The sequence below is a fragment of the Artibeus jamaicensis genome, unplaced genomic scaffold, assembly GCF_021234435.1.
Source record: "Artibeus jamaicensis isolate MK-2021 breed Jamaican fruit bat unplaced genomic scaffold, CSHL_Jam_final contig_3174, whole genome shotgun sequence".
Classification (NCBI taxonomy): domain Eukaryota; kingdom Metazoa; phylum Chordata; class Mammalia; order Chiroptera; family Phyllostomidae; genus Artibeus; species Artibeus jamaicensis.
The window spans coordinates 2,818,974-2,839,330 of record NW_026521738.1 but is presented as its reverse complement, the minus strand read 5'-3'; the positions used below and the strand labels follow the sequence as shown (position 1 = coordinate 2,839,330).

The window sequence follows — 20,357 nt, the reverse complement described above, 5'->3', positions numbered from 1 at the left end:
TCATTAATTAATTTTGTTCATTAGATTCCAGCTGTAAGTGAGGTCATGTAGTATTTGTCTTTACTGAGTGGCTTTTTTCATTTAGCATGATAGTCTAGTTCCATCCATACTATCGCAAGAGACAGGACCTCCTTCTTTCTTTCTGCTGCATAGTATTCTGTTGTAAATACACCATAGTTTTTTAATCCACTCATCTACTGATGGGCACTTGGGCAGTTTCCAACATTTGGCTATTATAAATACCCCTGCTATGAACATAGGGGTACATAAGCTCTTTGGAATTGGTGTCTCAGGATTCTTAGGGGATAGTCCCAGCAATGAAATCACTGGGTCAAAAGGCAGTTCCATTTTTAATTTTTTGAGGAAATTTCATGCCATTTTCCACAATGGCTGCACCAGTCTGCATTCTCACCAACAGTGCACTAGGGTTCCCTTTTCTCCACATTCTCACCAGCCCTTGTTGTTTGTTGATTTATTGATGATAGCCATTCTGACAGGTGTGAGGTGGTATCTCATTGTGGTTTTAATTTGCATCTCTCTGATGGATAGTGATGTTGAGCATTATTTCATATGCCTGTGAGTCATCTGTATGTCCTCCTTGGAGAAGTGTCTATTTAGGTCCTTTGCCCATTTTTTAATTGGGTTGTTTGTCTTCCTCATATTGAGTTGTATAAGTTCTTTATGTATTTTGGAGATTAAATCCTTGTCCAATGTATCATTGGCAAATATGTTCTCTCACACAGTTGGTTCCCTTTTCATTCTGATTTCTTTAGCAATGGTTTCTTTAGCAATTGTTTCTTTAGCAATGCAGAAGCTTTTTAATTTAATGTAGTCTTATTAGTTTATTTTCTCCTTTATTTCCTTTGCCCTAGATGTATTGGCAAAAATATTGCTACATGAGATGTCTGAAATTTTACTGCCTATGTTTTCCACTAGGACTTTTATGGTATCATGATGTATATTTAAGTCTTTTATCCATTTTGAGTTTATTATGGTGTATGGTTTAAGTTGGTGGTCAAGTTTTATTTTTTTGCATGTACCAGTTCAGTTCTCCCAACACCATTTACTGAAGAGGCTATTTTTATTTCATTGTATGCTTCTGTCCCCTTTGTCGAATATTAATTGACCATAGAGACATGGGTTTATTTCTGGGCTGTCTATTCTATTCCATTGATCTATGTGACTGTTCTTATGCCAGTACTAGACTGTCTTGATTACAGTGGTCTTGTAGTATAATTTAATATCAGATATTGTGATACCTCCAACTTTGTTCTTCTTTCTCAGGATTGCCGAGGCTATTCGGGGTCTTTTTTGGTTCCATATACATTTTTGGAACATTTGTTCTAGATCTGTGAAATATGCCATTGTTATTTTAATAAGAATTCAAAATATTGGCAAACTGGATCCAGCAATACATTAAACAGATCATACACCACAATCAAGTGGCATTTATCGCAGGGATACAAGGATGCTTTAACATATGCAAATCAATCAATGAATTGCATCACATAAACAAAGTGAAAGACAAAAATCACATGATCATATCAATAGATGCTGAAAAAGCATTTGACAAAATCCAGCACCGATTTATGACAACACTCAGGAAAGTGGGAATAGAGGAAGCATACCTCAACATAATAAAGGCCATATATGAGAAACCTACAGCTAACATCATACTCAATGGGCAAAAAGTAAAAGCATTTCCCTTAAGATCAGGAACAAGACAAATGTGCCCACCTTCACCACTCTTATTCAACATAGTGTTGGAAGTCCTAGCCACAGCAGTTAGACTAGGAAAAGAAATAAAAGGTATCCAAATTGGAAAGGAGGAGGTAGAACTGTCAGTCACAGATGACATGATAGTGTACATAGAAACCCTTATAATCTTCACCTAAAAACTACTCCACCTAATAAGGGAATTCGGCAAAGTAACAGGATACAAAATCAACATTCAGAAATCAATGGCATTCTTGTATACCAACAATAATCAGGAAGAGAAACTAAGAAAAAAATCACATTTACTATAGCAACAAGAAAAATAAAGTACCTAGGAATAAATTTAACCAAGGATCTAAAAGACCTATACTTGGAAAACTAAATAACACTGAAGAAAGAAATTGTGGAAGATACAAATAAATGGAAGCACATACTGTGTTCATGGATTGGAAGAATTAACATAATTAAAATGTGCATACCACCCACAGCAATTTATAGATTCAGTGCTTTCAGTCTTAAGGACAAGTCTTTTTCAGCTTAAGTAAGTTCTCTTCAATTATTTATTTGATAATAATGTCAACCTTAGTTTGCTTTTTCTTCTTTTGGCATTATTATTATCATTGGTATATTGGACTGTTTAGTTCTGTTTTTTTAATTTCTTTTTTCTCATTTTTTTAAATTACATTTAATTATTTATGTTACTACAGTTATCCCCATTTTTTTCCCTTTGCCCTCCATATAGCAACCCTTCCATAAACACACATACTTTTTTTCCTCATTACTTTTGTCTTTCTGTCCTTCTGAGTTCTGGGAGAAATTTCCCAAGTCATTTTTTCCATTCGACTGATTTCATTTACTGTAATATCCAATCTGTTGCTCACTGGTCCAATTCAAAATTGGTTGCCATATTTCTTCATCTCTGTGCAGCTGCTTACTTAGAGCTCCCTGCTGTCATTTATAAATGCAATGTCAGCTTCAGTTTTGAAGACACAAATTAGAAATTATCCAACATCTTCCTCCATTTCTTAGGAGTAGAGAAAGTCATTGGAATTCCTCAAGAATGTTCTTATATAATGAATTTTTTTCCATGTGGCCAGCAATTCCTTGCATAATCATCATCACAAAGACAAGATAGTAACATGATTTATCTTAGTGCAGATTTAAATCTAGTCCTAAAAGACCAGCCTTCTGTAAAATTACAATTCTATCCATGAGTAAGACAATAAAAAATAGCGTTTAAACATTAGTAATGTTTATAATTTTGTGGGATTTTTTTTCATTTACATTTTTATTTCTTTATTTAAAATTTAATTTATTTTAATTGTTGTTCAAGTACAGTTTTTTGTCTTTTACTCCAACCCAGCTCACCACCACCCCCAGTGCTTGTGGGGTTTTAATTTTTAATCATGTTTATTTTCCTACTCTAAAATGTTTGTTTTATAACATTTGGAAAATTATAAAAGAAAAATGATTGCCCATAACCCCACCACACTTTTAATATCTCAGTGTTTTTCTTCTGGAAGATAATCCAAATTGATGGGCTTTTTATCTACAGGAAGGCAAAAATCATCTATATAAAACTCAGACAAAAAAGGAAGTCACATTTGGTCATTGAACAAAGTTCTAACCACAAATTCACTATGATGCTTTCAAGGCTTTTGAGCTTTGATATAAATTTACTTGTGGATGCCTCAGTTTCTTTGCTTAAAATGAAGAGTATCCTTCATTCACCCAGACTGCATCTGCAGACTGTAAATGAAAAAGCCATCTGTCAAAAGTTCTGAGGGCATAGACTATTCTAGAAAAACAATTGTAGTGCTTACAAGTATTTAGTGTAGAACGTTTGAAGGGATTATAGTTCAAAGACTCAACAAGAGGAAGCATTTTTTCCTAAGGGTAAATTGCAGGTTTCCTGCCAACCATTTTACCTAACAATTTTGATATTAATAAAAAAAAAGAACAGAGACACAGAGTCTTGCAAAGCCAGGTAGCCGGGGGCTCCAACGGGGTTCTTCCTCCAACAAAGCCAAAACAGAATTCCCCATCCAGCGAGACTTGGCTCCAGTTTCCAGAACCATGCATGTTCTGGTTCAATGCTGGCTGATGAGAGCCAAACAGAGATATCCTTGTTTACCTTGTAAATAGAAATTTGAAGTGAATTTGCAAAATACTGGTTGACACTCAAGAGGATGCAATTAGAATAAGGGGCTTTCTGGTTTGAAGATACGAAAGAAAGAAATACTCTGTCTCTTTGAAATGAAATTATTAAATAGTAAAAGAGAGGAGAGATTTGGCATTTAGTCTTCAAAGCAAAATCATGACATGTAATTTTCTTAATTGTTTTTTTGCTTAAAATTACTAAAGCCACAGCAAGGATAGAAGGCACAACCTGGGGGCTGGAGGACAGTCAGTGGGGAGGTAATCATCTATGTCTGGTGTGTTTCCCTTCTATTTTCATCTCATTTTAATGCATAATGAATCTAAACTGCAGTCTGGGGGCTCTATGGGGTATTGCACACCTGCCTCCCCTTCCTCATGCCCTTTGGGGAGGAAGCAGTGTTACAGGTGGGAGATTGGTGCAGGTAAGAAGCCAAGATGAAATATGTATGCTTTGCATCTTTAGATGAGTATCCCCAGACTCTGGTTTTATTCCATACTTCACATGATTTATTTTAGATTCCTAAAGTCTCTTTAATAATTAAAGCCATTTTGCCTTGGGACTTTTAGCTCTTAATTCTAAAATAGCCCTGAGAACTTCCTGGTGATTTCTGATTTGTTTATTCTTCAAATGGAAGAGTTGTCTTAACTGTGGAAGGTTCTGTAAGGATTTCTTTATCCTCAACTCATTCATTCATGTCCTGTCACACACACACACACACACACACACACCCTCTGATGTGACAATGTGATATATTAGAAAGAGAAAAATCTTTAGAGACAGCCAACCATGAGTCCTGGTTTCAGTTCTGCCAACATTGAACAGCCTTGTCCTCCCTTGGCTTTACTTTCCTCATCTATAAGACTGGAATGGTAATGGCTACCTCACAAGATTTTTGTGAGGATTAGGTAAAATTCTCTATATAAAGTACTAGGCATAGTGCTTCCAGCTGGTAGACAACTTATTAATAGTAACTATTATTAATAACAATAGTCATCATCATCATCATCATTTCAGCATCATCTTAGTCCAGAAACTCAGAAAATCAGGTTAAAAACTCTAAGTCCAAGAACTTTAGGTGGAATCTGAACCTAGCAAAGTATTTCTATGTTCATGCTATCTGATTCTTTTCTACCTGCAGGACTAGAAAAAGGTGCCAAAAGTGATGTAGATTCTGCCTTTGCCTTTGAAATAAGCACAACTAGGATGAACCCCACTGGGGTCAAATACCACTGGTGACTTTCTCTCTGAATGTGCCTGTCTCTCCATTAGACATGCATGCTGTGTTACTGATAACCAATACTCTTGTAGGAAAGTGAAAAATATGTTGTCTGCTTCTTTATGATAACTTTCTTTTAATTTGGTTCCCTAAGCCCTCATGTCCCTTGGGTTTTATCCAAAAAGAAATGACCAGAGAAAATTAAATGAACTCAGATGTTCCCTGAGGCTCCCCCAGCATCTTGTTTAGTGCCAGAAAAGCAATTCAAGGGTCCATTTGAGCACTGCTGTGAGCCAGAAGCTCCCGGTCTCTGGGCATGAGTGCCATCTGGCCCAGAGGTTGGGGCTCTGCTCGAGTAGACTTTATGGGGCAGCCCCTACCCTACTTCCTTCCAGCTACTCCTCAATTAACTACCATCCATAGACATCTAAAAATCTCTTCATCATCTATTTCTGGTTTGCAGCCACGGCTCCCTTGTGGGAATAAGTGAATAAGTTCCATATGTACAGTTCCCCACTCCTCCTGCAGATAAAGTAATACTTCCTCTTTACCTGCCCCTTTCTGATTACTAGACGCTGTCTGCAAGTGTTCCCCTTCTTGCTGCCACATGATGTGTACATTTGATTACATGCCTTCCCATCACTTGTCTTCCTGGACCTGAATAGCATCCTAATTCTCTACAGCTCTTTATTCTCTTAAAATCAGAGCGAACTGGGGTAAAATTCCAATTCAAGTACTTTCTAGTTACATATCTGTTGGCAAGATCATCTAAGCTTTAGTTTTGTTTTCTCATCTGAAAAGTAGCGACTGGTAATGCTTACCCCATAAGGTGGTTAGAGGTTTAATGAGGTAATACAGTATCCATGCCCATAAATGGGGATGGAGGGGATGAGTGGGGTCTAAAGCCAGTTTAAGATCAGGGAATGGTAAAGGTCAAATAGGGTCATAATTAGCCAGTATTGGAAAAGATTGCTTGAAGACTTAGAAACCCTGGGTTCAGGGATCATGTTATCGGAAAAAATATGTGGTTTTGAAGTATAGGAGTTACTCTCAGGAAACTGAAAATCTTGAGGTGGAGGACTGCAGAACAGAAATGGCACTATGCCCCGCACCCTCATCGAGAGGGATGGCAGGAGGAATTGCAGCAGTACTTCATCCCCTTTGTCTTTCATTGCTTCAGCAAAGAAAGTCCCTTCTCTCTCTTAAGTGATGATACTGCGAAGCCAAACTGTTTTCAAATTACTTTATATCTACTCTTTTAAAAGTACTCACTATCCTTGGTTTTAACAGTGAATGAGTTGAGTGATTACATCTATCTCATTCCACCACTGCACACACATCCCCCAAACAGCGAAATGGAGTTCTCCTTGTAGATCAGTAATCCCTGAGAATAGGATGAGCTTCCTACCCCTGCTATAACTGTGACTGGGATGACTTTTCTGTACTCATCTGACTTCCACTGCTCATTTGAAAACTGCTCTCTTGCTCTCTGTTGTCTCAAGCAGCCTTGGGAAATGCCCTTATTGATTAGCTTCCTTGACAGGCATTTCCTCTCTGGGGTAAAGGTCAGTAATGTTGCCACACTCGTCACTGACAATGCTCTTCCTCTTCGGGATCACATAAAATTTCTCAGCATTCTTTTTTTTTTAATTTTTATTTAGTTATTTTTCAAGTACAGTTTTCTGTTTATTTCTCCCATTCCAGCCCACCCCTCCCCCATGCACCCCACAACATGGATGGAACTGGAAAGCATTATGCTGAGTGAAATAAGCCAGGGGTTGAGAGACAAACTTCTCAGCATTCTTACTGTCATTCCATCCCCCTGCTGCAAAATGGCTGGGACCAGGGTGCCTGCTCATCAGTTTCTATCTGGAGAAGTTCCCGTGCTCTACACCACTGATTTCTCTAAGTTCTAGCTTAGCACTTCCACCATCCTGTACCAGCCTCTTCTTCACATGCTGACTAACTGTGAGGTTTTGCATCATCTCATGTAAGCTTGGAGTTCCATCCCTGTGAAATGGGTCACTGGCAGCCTGAAGCGAGCCTTCCATGTCCCAGAACTGAGTCTAGAACCACGTGTGACTCTAGCCTGGCCCTGCAGTCGAGGCTGCCTTGGCACTGGGGAGCATCAGAGTGTAGAGGTCAGCTGTGTACACTCCCTGGTGTCACCAGGGGCTGCTTGCTGCCTCCCATCTTCATTTAACTAATCTATCGCCTTTTCTCCTAGACATCCCAAAAGCATTAGTTGGCTTTGCCATTGTATTGTCTAAGAGAGAAAATATTTAGTCCCAGGTCAAATACCTTGGCTGGAAGTTCCTACTAAAAAGCCAAGTGTTTGTCAGAAAGTCAGCCATGATATTTGAGGAAGTAATGAAATGGCTAAAAATGATGTAAGCTTCCTATCGGTTTGCAAATTCTGACATCTGGAGAAGAACATGAGGAGCCATGGCTCCAGCCAGCTCCCATCCACCAGCACAGCAGAAAGTCCAACTCAGGCTGCTTTAAAAAGGGGGTGATTGTACTTGGTGGTGCAGATGCCATTCTCCAGAAAGCAAGGCCATCGGAAGGAGCTGTCTGGATGACTGCCTCTCTAGCCCTTCTGAACTGGGGAGCCCCCTCCTGGGAGTTGAATCTATGGTTTCTGTGCCTCTAGATTGCTATTCCAGACCCTCTTCCCATGAGTGAAGCTAGGCTCCAGGCCCTGTTAGTGGGGTCTGTGGTCTCCAGGTAAAGCTTCGCAGCTTCCCTGGACAACAGTGGTATCTATAAGATGTGTGCTAAGTTAACACGTTGGAGAGGCCCCTCATAAATTTCAGAGCAACAGGAACTGAGCAGCTCTGAACCTCCAGTTGCCAATGGGGTCAGTATGAGGTCTGTTCTGAAAAGTGAAACATTCAATTTTCCAATGAGCCCTGAGTGCTAATCAGACTTTGTGCCTGGAGGAGATGAGTACAGGGTCAAGCGCCCAGTCCTCTGCCCTCAGTCTGGGGCTCCCTTGGAGTTTCCTGTTGAACTTCACTGCCTTCCTTTTTTTAATGAGTGTTTTTCCCCTTTTAAGTGTCTAGGCCTTTCCTTGCTTCACTTGAAATTCCTTGAGTTTTCAGAAAGAAGAGAAAGGAAAATCAAGAGCAAGAAAAGGAAAGAATGGAGGAAGGTAGAGGAAATATGTAGGGAGGAAAAAAGAGGCAGAGAGGCTGAGAGACTTATTCTCTGGGAAGATGCTGGGAATTTGGGGATTTCATCGTGAAGGTCATTTTTACCTGTTACTGAGCAAATCTTCTACCTGTTCTGACCACCTACCCTGTCTGGATTTGTGAGATGCTCTAAGAATAGCACCTGGCACTCAGAGAGTGGTAGCCCCTCTTCTCCCTCCCCTCCCCAACCTTCTGCAGAGTCCCTTTCCTCTTGGACTTGGTGAAGCTCTGGGAACATTGATAGGGATGGTTTTGTTGGCCTGACCTGACCATGGTGCGATGTACGTTTCCTTTGCTGATTCAGGTGCTATCTGAGACAACCGCCTTTAAAATCCACAAAATAAGAACAATCGTTCCCAGTGGAAGTGTGGCGATATGCTTTGTACTTTGCACAGAGCATTCGTCCATGAAGCTACCCAGGTGCACTGAGGGGGGGCAAGCCCCCTGCCACTCCTCGTCTGTGGTCTGCTCACCCTGCGCCAGTGCCACCCTGTGGCACAGTCAGAGCAGAGGACCAGAATGTGGCTCACCCTCAGAACTGTTGTTGGTGCCCTGCCCTGTCCACTTCTCACGTGCAAATCACATCCCCCAAAGCTGCAGAATGTGCTGTTGGAAAGAGAACCCACCCCTCACATTACACACATGGAACTTCTCAGCATTAAGGCCAGGACTGCACCCTTGGCAGAGTGTTGAACTAAATGCTCACTTTTAAGATGTTTGTGGGTATATCAGGGGAGGAAAACACATGTAGCAAAACAGAAACAGTTAAGTTTACAAAAGTATGTACAGTGTGTACTTACATAGTTCTAAGAATAGATTCAAGATGAATTTTATTCTGTTTTTTATTCTACACTGTCATTTACAAAAGTTTTCTTCACGATGTGTCACTTTTGTCATCAGGAAAAAAGATATTAAAAATAAAGTCTTTTAGTTATCTTGATAATCATGTAGCATCAAGCTCCCTTGGTCTCTCCTTGGCACCTTTGGTTGTATCAGAAAGATGAGCTTATAGAGGACCAAGAGCTCCCATCCTCACCTGGTCTCAATGCAGAGAGCAAAATCGGCATCCTTAGCTGCCATCACCGTGCCTATGGCATTGAGTTTCCTCATCAGCTGGGCTCCTTGGCTTCTTAATAAGCTGTGTGAAAGGTGGAGACAGTTTCCTTGGTGGATGCTTCTGCATTGTCTTTGGGGGAATGTGAAGGGTGTCATCCACCATAGCACATGAAGTCCTCTTCAGAAGCGGCCGCAGAAGAGAAGCTGCCCTCTGACTTGGGCAAAGCTGAGAGTGTCCTGCATGTGCAAAATGGATGCATTGCTATCTAATAAACGGTGTGCATCCTTGCGCAGCCTGCTGGAAGACACAGAGCTGGGTCCACCTCTGGGCTTCCGTACATGTGTGTGACTTTCTGATGCTTGTCTTTGAATATAAACTAATAACTGACTTCTTTGTTCTTTTCAACCCTTAACATTATTTTCCCCTGCCCAGATATCTCTATTCCTGTCTCATTAGCTGATTCTGTCTCCATTTCTTCCTCTCTCCCTGTCACCTCCTCTGCTTGTCTCCCTGTCTCTCTGTCCCCCTTCGTATGTCTGTGTCTCTCTCGCTCCGTCCGTTTTCACTTCCTGTGTGTGTCTCCTCTCCCTCCCTCCCCCCATCTCTCTTCTTCTCTCTTTCACACACACATACACAAAATATTTTCCATTTGTGTCTTCTTTTTATAGCCCCGTTTTTATAAAGCCTGCTAAGTCATCTGTGAGAAGAGATAAAATATAAATACACAAGACAGTGACACTGAGCCTACCCCTCACCAGTTTGGGAGAGTATTGTTCCTGAAAGATAGCTCCAGAGTTTTTCTCAGTATTTCTACTGACCTGACACTTTACCACAAAAAAACTTCCTTCAGCAGATTTCTGGCTTTAATATCACACAGGAGTTTGAATTTCTGGAAGATGACCTGCTCCAAAAAGGATCCCTTTTGGGGCCCCTGTCGTATTCCGTCTCTGACAGGCCTTTGTCTCTACCTTTTCTTTATTGTTGTTTCCTGCGCAACACAAGCCCATGTCTCAAACATTAACAAATTTCCCAGAGGGCAAACAGTACTGTATGTGAAATCTATCTCATAAAAGCATCTGGAGAGCACAGCACCCAGATTCCTGGGCCCCACCCCAAAGATCCTAATTTGGTGGGTCTGGTGTGGAGCCATAAACTTGGCTTCCTAACACGCTTCATTGGGAATGTGAAGCCGCTGGTCCACAGACCACACATTGAAGAGCCTAGCTCTAACCCCTGGCAAGGGACTCCCTCTAGCCATTTGGAGGTGGTTGTCTAAACAGCCTTTTGTAGAGCTTATTAAAAGCCTTTTTCAAAGTCTAAATCAAATCAGATCCACAAAGGCTAGTCTCTAGCCCCTTCATCTTGCCATGTTCACTCCCTGACAAGTTTAGTGAACAGAGGAGCCAGTTTTGTGAATTACAGCGGACCCTTCCAGTGTCTACTGTCAGCAAGTGGCCAGCCTGTTCATCAACCACCCAGGCCTGGGACTCGCCACCAAAGCAGTTGGGCAGCCGAGGCAGTTGGACCCCATGTCCTGAAGCTGCTGCTGGCCAGGGACATGCTGCAGCCAGGAGGAGCAAGGCTGGCAGGAGGCCTGAGTGGACATTTCCACCTGGCTCTGGGCCTCCTGTTTGTCCTCACATGTGAAAGTAGCTGTCATTAAAGGCTAATGGGGACACTTGGACTTTCAGTCACACTGTACTGAATTTATGGAGGGAGGGGAAGATTATGTCCTATAGTGGTCTTATCATATGTGGCACTTCATCAGCATCATGGATTGTCAGTGATGGTAACAGCAACACTGACAGCGGAGTGGTAAGTAGCAGGCAGTTTATTGAGTATGGTACGGATCAAGCTTTGCCTCATTCAGCCTCAGAGCAAGGCAGCTGGGTTCCTGATCCTGTAGAAGCCCAAGCAGGCTAGAAAAGTTCAAGTACTTCTTCCAGGTGGCAGAGGCAGGATTCAAAACCGTGTCTCTGCCTCCCAAAGCCCATGTGCATAACAACCACTAAGTGCCATCTCACCTTCTGCATCAAGGATTCTACTGTAGTTTTAGCCTCTGCTTTTTCCACTGGGTTATGAGACTCCCAGAATTATGACACTTCTAGAAGCAATTCATGAGTAGGAAGGCAGAAGTGTGAGTTTAATGTTCAGTGGTGGTCTAGAACCCCACAGTCTGAGATGGGCTGCCTTTTCTCAAAGAGCAAAAACTCCAAGAACATCTTTTCGCAGAAAGTTAGTGAGAAAGACCCACTGCTCAAATACCTAAAACACAAGCATAAGAGGACCTTTTGAAAGAAGCAATAAAAATTACGTCTACCATGCCATCTTGAAATAGCTACCATATGTCTCAGGTATTACTTGGACAAAACAAGGCTATTGGAATTTAATAAAATAAATCTAAAGCAATGCCCTTTGGGCTGGTCCACAGGTCTCTTTGTGTATTTTTCCTTACAATGCTCCTGGCTGGCTATTTTCATTCCTGTCTGAAAGCCAAGAAAGGAAACCCCTGAGAGATTTGGCAATGCCCCTGGCTCTTGAGAGTTATGGGTGTCAGGATTGTGAGTAGGACTGGTCTCTGTCCCCCAACTCTGTTCTCTTTCCCTCTCCCCCATGCTTTCCCGTTACTGCCTGTGCTGCCTGCAGTTGGACTTCTGGGCTTAGGTCACCTTCATGGGCTAACCATGCGATGCCCACCACCCCAGAGAAGCCCAGCTACCCTCTTCTCGTAGAGCCTCCCAGACCTCTCCATGTTTGTTTCAGCAGAATCATACCATACAGACCATCTCGGAAATGCACCTAATTTTCAGTAGTGTATCATGAACATCACTTTACATTGCTAATGCAAAAGCATCAGTGTAATGGTTATATAGTACTCTTGTGGTTTCTTACATTTCAAACAGATTTTTATGAAGGCTATCTTTTAAAAAAAATCACCATCACTTTGCAAAAAAGCAAAAATAGGTCACTTTGGGATAGTAGGCTCTAAATAGTAAAACGGCTCTGGCGTCTCTGACTCACACAGAGTCTTGTGGAAAGGTTGTTTTGTTTTATACAAAGATAAATAAATAAATAAAGCCCTGCTGGAAAGCACGGGATGTAGGAGTAGCTAGTCCTGGGCTGGCTGGTAGAAGTGAGAGCTATGGAGGGACCAGAAATCCCAGCCCTCAGGGCTCTGCTCCTCCAGACCAATGGGGGCCAGCTGGTATATCTTCCTGGACTGTGGGCCTGAGCCAAATGTATTTTCTTTCCTCAGCAAATCCGCCCATGGCTGCAGCTGTGATGTCTTATTTTAATGACTGCCCGGATTCCCACAGTCAGCTCTGCTTCCATGGAACCTGCAGGTTTTTGGTGCAGGAGGACAAGCCAGCATGTGTGTAAGTATCCCCTGGTGTCCTGCTGTCCTGGGGTTCTAGGGCAGGGGCAGCCCAGTACCCAATTAAAAGAACGTTTACCTCCACGAGGCATGCCAGAAGCCCCAGAGACTCCTGGAGCCTAACATATTGGAAGATCAAAGCCCAGCTGGTGAAAAATTTAGGTTCCAGGGCTCCAGTCCAGAGCCACTGAGGCAGAACCCCTGGGGGCCTGGAGATCTGAATTTTAACATGCATCTCAGATAAGTACTAGGTTCAGCAAAGTCTGAAAATCCCTGGATTCAAGTTTAATCTACTACTTAGAATTTCTGGGGGGCAAGGCACTGAGTTGGATCCTTAGAGTAGCTAGAGTCTCTAAGATGAAGTCTCTGCCCTGTAGCATCTTTACGTGCAGCTAATAAAATAAGTGGAAATGTCCACGAGGGTTAGTGTACACATAAGTGGCAACAGAACCAGGAGCAGCCTAGATATAAAGGATGTGTGTTGGGGCACAGTGGTTTCCACAGCAGGCTGGGCATGAGCCCTCTGCAGAGGCTTCTTAAAGTATACCTGAGCCACACCCCAATCTTTCAAACCAGAATCTGCAGGAATGGGACCCAGAGTTGCATCGGTTGAGAGCCAGCAGCCATGGTCAGCCAGACTTGGGGAGAAGGGCCCTTGAGGAAAGCTTCCCAGAGCAGGAGTTAGGGGTTGGCTGGTGGGGAGAACAAAGGAGTTACTCCAGGCCTGAGTGTCAGGGACCCACTGTCCCCAGTCAGTGCAGCCACAGCAGGAAGGAGACGAGATTGAAGACAAAGGGGAGGCTGGAGCCTGCTGGAAGTGAGCCTTCATTCTGTATGCAGTGGGAGCCATATCAGCTTTGCAAAGGGATGTTTTAAGAAAATTAATCTGTCTACACCAGAAAACTATTAGGTGGCCCTATACTCAACATTAGCACTATTGATATTTAGGGCTGGATACTCATTTGTCATAGGGGCTGACCTGAGCGCTAAAGGATGTTAGCAGCATCCCTGGCCTTACCTACCAGATGCCGGTAGCACCACCACCCATAGTCTTGACAATACAATATGTCTCTGGATATTGCCAAATGTCCGGGTGGGGGGATGCAAAATCACCCGCTGCCCTCATTAAGGACCACTTACCTATATGAAGTTGGCATTTTATAGGTCAAAAATGTCAATGGGGGTCCAACCTAATAGTACCAGCAAATAATACAGAGTGTTAATAAAAGGTAACATTTATTGAGCTTTTGTTCATGCCAGTCATCATTCCAAGAACAATCCATGTGTTAATTTACGTAATCTTCCTAATGATCCCATGAGGTAGGTACAGGGAGGCTATGCCCAGGTTATATACCAAAGTTTACATTAAAACCCAGACAGGCTCCTGAAGCTGAGTCCATAACATGATGCTTAAGGATATCAAATGCATTAGCCCAAGAGAAACTGGGAACCAAGAGAGTTTGTGGCAGCACGCGTCCGTGGGTGGGACTTCCTTCTTCCCAAGGTGTGGCTGTATGGGCCTGAGCAGCCCTTCAGGGTGCCTCTGAACCTCACCTGGAGAGACACACTGGCCACCTTCTTCCTGGAGGAAGGACTATGTGACGTTCCCAGGCCATGTCTGCAGAGCTAAGAGCCCCTCCCACCCCATAAATACAAGGCACAATGATGATGATAGTCACCATCATTATTCCTTATTATCATTCTTATTAAAACACATTGGGGCCCTGGGGGACTGATGGGGTTGTTTTTGTCAGCAGCCCAAGGTCATTGTGGAAAAACACTGGCCCTGGAGGAAGTGCCTCCTCTTGTCCCAGATATCAGGAACACTCCCAGTGGAGCAGGCAGAAGGCATTCTCCCCTCCAGCAGCACCCAATGTTGGGACCTCAGGAGGCTGCCCCTGGCTGTGCATCGAGAGGATCCTCTTTGGAGAGAGAGGGCAAGTCTTCGCCGAGTTCTGATAAACTCTGTCCCAAGCTCAGTTCTTTCTCCTCAGGTGCCTTCCCCACCCGATCAGGGGGCTGGTGTAAACTTTCTGAGAGTGAGCAGTCTCCAGCGTGTGTCAGCAGATGAGCCAAAGCAATAACTTCTTTTGTGGCCAAGACCCCCATCGCTGGTGGAAGCCTCCTGTTGTTCTCCTCAGTCTGGATCCCAGGCCCTGCTCTTGGCTCAGGGAGATACTCGTCCATCACATTTACACAGCATTACATTTTGATCATCAGGATGACTGACTGGCTGTCTCTCCTCCATTCTCGTTATAAATACCACTATACAGTAATTTCTCAATATAAGCAGTAGCTAGAGCCAGGCGTGGCGCCACATACAGTGGCTCATGGAAACCTCACGGCTCCCCTCTCAAGTAGGGATTCTTGCCTTATTGTATAAATGAGAAAACTGAGACAGCTCAGGGAAATTAAGCAACTTGCCCAGAATCCCAGAGCAAGTAAGCAGCAGAGCTGGGATTCAGTCAGATAATCCAGCCCCCAAACCCATGTTTTCAGCCACTGCCTCAGAGGGCGCACTGGCCTCAGCCTCACAAAGTTCACCCGAAATTACTAAGCTCTTTGTTTTCCAGGAAAGGTGTTGGCACCTTCCTCCTGCAGGTAAACTTTCTGCCAAAGAAAGGTCAGGGTCGTTTTCAGGCTGGTTGCTCTGACCACAGACTTTTAAGGAGTCCTTCCTGTGGGCCCAGTGTGGGGTCCGTGGAAAGAGCCAAGACAGTTTCACAGATTGGGAAAGGTGATTTCCTGTGGGGAGGCACAGCCCTGCAAGCAACGACCACCTCTTTGCCTCAGTTTCCCCCCAGATCATGGGGCATTCAGCCCACCGACGTGTTTTATGTGGCAGTAAATGGCAATCTGCATTGTTCTGTGGTGGTTTTAATTAGCTGTCTGTTTTGGAAGTCAGGTTTCACATCTCCATGCAAAGAGGCCCAGCTTCTCACAAACACAGCTTCTCTGGTTCTCCAGTCTCCATTTTGACACGACACGAGCTTGCTTATAAGCTCACAGGACAGGACCACATCTCACACCTATTATATGTGCAGTACCTAGAAGAACATTCTAATTAATTAATTCCCACTAGACCAGAAACTCAGTCTCTACAGAGAAAGCAGGACATCCCATCCCTGATCTTCAGACCCGCCCCATCTCTGGGGAACCAGCACACACATCCTGGTCAGTAAAACTGACATACCTTACAGGAAGTCCTTGTCGTTCATGGCCCTAGAAAGAAAACCCACAGTAGCCCAAGATGATAGTCTCAAAAGAGGGAGTTCTTTCTAAACTACTGTCATCCTGAAGAACAATAGTCTTTAGGTTTCCAGAGAACCTCAAATGACACCTCACACTAAAATAGGAGGTCAAGAAAAAAAAGCTGAAACAAATGACTAGTCAGATAGCCAAAGGTAGTGAAAATTGTCCTTAAGCATTTGCGCTTCAGATGAACCCTAGATTGTATTTTATGTCTCCCTTTAATAAAACCCTGCTGGTACCCAACTACATCAGAGAACAAATGGGAAAAGAATTTCCCAAGATAGTAAAGCCATAGAAATGCAAGCTGAGGACTGGCACACTGTATTTTCCCTGAGGCGGATTCCACGCTGCCTGCAGAAGCCTTCAAACAAAGGAAAACAGTTGAAGGAAGCCACCCTGGTGACAAGTTTTAAGGGTTCCAGTGTCGGCAGCCAGTGGCAGCTAGTTTGAAGTTTTGATAGTTTGAAGTTTCTCACCTGTTCAAAATGCTCCACCGTGACTGAACTCCCTGGCTTAATGCTTTCCCACAGCAAAGTGTGAAAACAAAGAACTGTCTGCCAAGGAAAACATTCCACATGGCCCTGGCCACAGTGTGTTCTCGTGGCATCCGAACAGAGTCAAACACCCAGAGAGAGGTGACCGCCCTGTGTGATCAGGAACACACCTCCCAAGAGATCAGGGTTGAAAGGTTTTCTTGTGGGTGCTTGAGCCACTTTATGTAGATCAACTGTCACCTCAACAAGCAGCAGGTTGTAGGGGGCCAGGGGTTAGGGAGTTATGACATCACTATCATCCCCATGTCTGGAGAAAGTGTGTGTCCTCATCCTCTCTCTAACCCACCAGAAGCAGATCTGAGGGTCTGCTACCACCAGGCAGCTACCACAGCCGTTAAAGATGCAGCTTTGAAGGTCAAACAGACCTGAGTCACTTCTACAAGTGACTTAGCTCCTTCATTAAGCCTCGGTTTTCTTTTATATAAAATGAGGACACTAATACTTCATAGGTTTGTGATGAGGTCCCAGTGACCATAATGTCTGTAGAGCTGTCGCTGTTCAAGACAACAGACCCTTACTAGACTGGTGAGGCCATTTAAATTAATTCCTTTAATTAAGATTTTGTTTCTCGGTCTCACTGGCCACATTTCAAGTACTCATATCTCTAGGTGGCTAGAAGCTACTGTATTGGACAACATAACTAGAGACTGTCTTCATCATTACAGAAAGTTCTGTTAGATACCCAAGCCCAGTTCCCAGCAGAGCATAAGAGTATTTGGCATCAGGACCATCCCCACTGTGTTCAGGTCATTGTTACTGTCACCACAACTGAATGACGTTGAAAGATTCTGCTGAAAGGAGCAGTGAAAGTCAGGTAGACTGTGGAACTGGGGCTGTCCCATGAGGCCTGTGGGTCAGAGCTGCAAAGGAAGCCTTTACTCCATCCGGCCCACTCCTCCCCAAGTCCCAGGAGCAGAAAGAACACAGGACTTGGTGAATCTAGTTCTTACGAGGCTAATAGTAGGTAAGCCCAATACAGATGCCCCTGGGCTCAGGGGCCTCACTCCCACCCAAACCCTGTAGATTTTCTTCATACTAAAGGCAAGTTGGTATAAACATGTTTCTGAAACCAAAGCCCTTGGCCGTTGGTCAACTTGGTCCTGGCCCCCATATTAAAGAGTCTGTCTTGGAACCTATGCCAAAAGACTTGGCTAAAAATCAGAGCATTAACCTCCTGCCAGACAGCACATCACAGTTTATGAAGACAAGGTCTCCCAAGAACCTTCAGAATGCTCCCATCCCTTATTCACATTCTCAGCACTTAGCCCTTCCTTTGTGCCAAGCACCTCACAAGATATTAACGCATTTAGTGCTCATAACAACTATAAGGTAAGTATTCTTACTATCACATTTTAAAGTTCCAGAATATATGGCACAGAGTGGTTAAGTAATCTGTTCAGAGTCACACAGGCATTAAATGGGAAATGGGATTTGAACCCAGGACAATTTGGCTCCAAAGTCTATACCACACTGTACCAACTTGTGGGACCCTATCCTGAGGAAATAATATCAAATACAAAGAGAGGTGTGTACACAGAAATAACCACCTGGCTTTAGGTATGATCTCTAAATTTGGTCAGTCTAAACGGTAAGGGTTCAGTGAAACAAACCATGCACATAAATTACTGTACAATCATTTTAAAGGACTTTTGCAGAGTTTCAAATGACAAAGAGTGAAGGGATGTTAAATGAGAATCTGATACAAAAGTATAAAAAATCTCAACTCTGTCAAAAACTACATAGGAGTAGTCTGGAAGGAAGCATGTTTATCGAACTGCCATTTGCAGGGGTGGGATGTGCAACCATGTGGGCTTTCTTATTTCTTCTTCTTTCTGCTTTGTAATAATTTATGTACTTCACAATTTGCATAGAAGCACTCCTTTTCTAGTTGGGGAAATTTTTCCTTAAAAAAATTTAAGAGCACAGCTCTCCATGCATTATCATATTTCTTTACAATTTGAAAAGGGCACTCACTGGGAACCACGTGCACAAGAGACTTAGGGAGGAAGCCCAGTGGCTTCATGGGACTGGAAGACCCTCAAGCCCTCAGCAGAGAATGAAAGACACATCATTTAATTCTTGTTAAAACAGAGAGACCTACAGCCAGGGAGGTTGCTCCTAAGAACAGCACCAACATAACCTCCAGACTTAATCAGCAACAAAAATGAAAAGGCCTCAGGGACCCCCTGGCTGGAGCCTTTGATCTCCAGCTGCAAGCTCCCTTTGCAGCTCAGACAGCCTCCCCACCCTCCCAGTGCTACACTCTCTTTTTTATGCACTTCTTCCCTTCTGGTGTTTAGTTTGGGAAAACAGCCTGACTGTGATTCCAGAGCCTCCTTTTCAGCATTGTGAAGGCAAAACAGCATTCCAGAACCTCGTGTCTGTGAAAACCCACTCTAGTCAGATGAAACTGAATGGTCAAGTGATATTTTTCAGTCTTTCGCATTTCCCATTTCCCTTTGTGACATAACATAACCCCCATTTGGTTCAGATTCCTGTCTTAAACAGGGGTGTAGCATCTTCTGTTTCTCCTGCACTTGATATGAGAGGACCCATTTTATAGCCATCACCTTGAGGAAATGCCTAGGGAGAGGAGAGGAAGGTGGAAAAGGACGGGAGGGAGGGAAGTGGCAGACTCTGAACTGCAGGACCTTGATTCCATGTACTTCAGTGATAGTTCTACCTCAGTGGTTCTCAGGCCTGACTGTGCGTTGGAATCACCTGGGCGCACAGAGCAATGGGATGACCACCTCCTGGGGTGTGACCATGTCCCTGGCAGTCGCCAGAGCCTCCCAGGTGATTCTAATGTGCAGCCAGGTGGGAACAAGTGCCTGCCTGGGGTAAAGGAGAGGACAGCAGCTGTGTCAAGTGTCATTCATTTGTAATCAGGTGAAGTGACTCTTCCTGGAGAATCTGGAGCATATTTGGAACTTGCCACACTTGATGGGGCCGTCAGCAGCCCATCTCTCTTTTTGCTCTGAGGTTTGTGAGTTTGTCATGAAAGTCATTAGCCCAGAAAGGTAGCCTTCATGGTTGACAGTATTGGTTTTTAAACCTCTAGAAGCTCCCATTTCCTAATCTGCAAGACAAGGTAAATACAGCCCTGACTTCACATGCACTGTGATTGTTGGGATTAAAAGAGGTATTTCAAGTAGGAGTTTAGCATACTTCCCAGATAAATGGTATGTGCTGTAATTAGCACCTGGCTGCCACTCTTTTATTTAAATAGGATTTCTCAGAGTTCCCAGCATTCGTTGTTAATTCATAGGGTTTTCAGAACCTACTAGTGGGGGATGTTTTAGAATCAAGCCTGCAGGTTAGAGTAGCAAGATTTCAAACCACATGAAATTTGCCTCAGGGGTGTTCACCCACCTGTTCCCCGGTTCCCCGGACCTTGCACAAACATTTATGCTAATCCTCATCACACTACCTTTTTCTAGGAGGAAGTTGTCCATAGAGAAGTCTCATTGGCCTGGCTGCAATTTCTGGGTAGAAATCAAACAATTCACTCAAAGCCCAGGGTTACCAGCCCATTCTGTTCAGTGGCTCACCAGTTTTTGTAGAGCTAGGCCTTGCCTGGGAAGCATGGAGGGAGGCTGGCCTACCATGAGGCCGGTGGAAGGGCCGGCAGAGAGGTCCAACTAGTCCTAAGGGCATTCAGAGGAGGAAAGGTCAGGGAGATCTAGGAAAGAAATATGAAAAAGGAATGGATGGGTGACTGGATCTGTAAATCACATCTTTTTGGAGAATGTAGTCTTTGAGATGGAGTCTGAAGCGGAGGAGGTAACAGGAGCTGAGACAGGGAAGAAGAAGGGTAGTCATTCACTCATT

The 20,357-nt window shown here is 43.6% G+C and overlaps 1 protein-coding gene across 1 annotated transcript in view; it reads left to right on the top strand.

The window, feature by feature from the left end:
• TGFA (transforming growth factor alpha) overlaps positions 1–20,357 on the top strand; it is a 102,253-nt gene that overhangs the window by 69,623 nt on the left and 12,273 nt on the right. Inside the window, exon 3 of the mRNA XM_053663402.1 lies at positions 12,601–12,721. Coding sequence (XP_053519377.1) covers positions 12,601–12,721 — 121 coding nt within the window. The remainder of the gene's footprint in view (positions 1–12,600; positions 12,722–20,357) is intronic.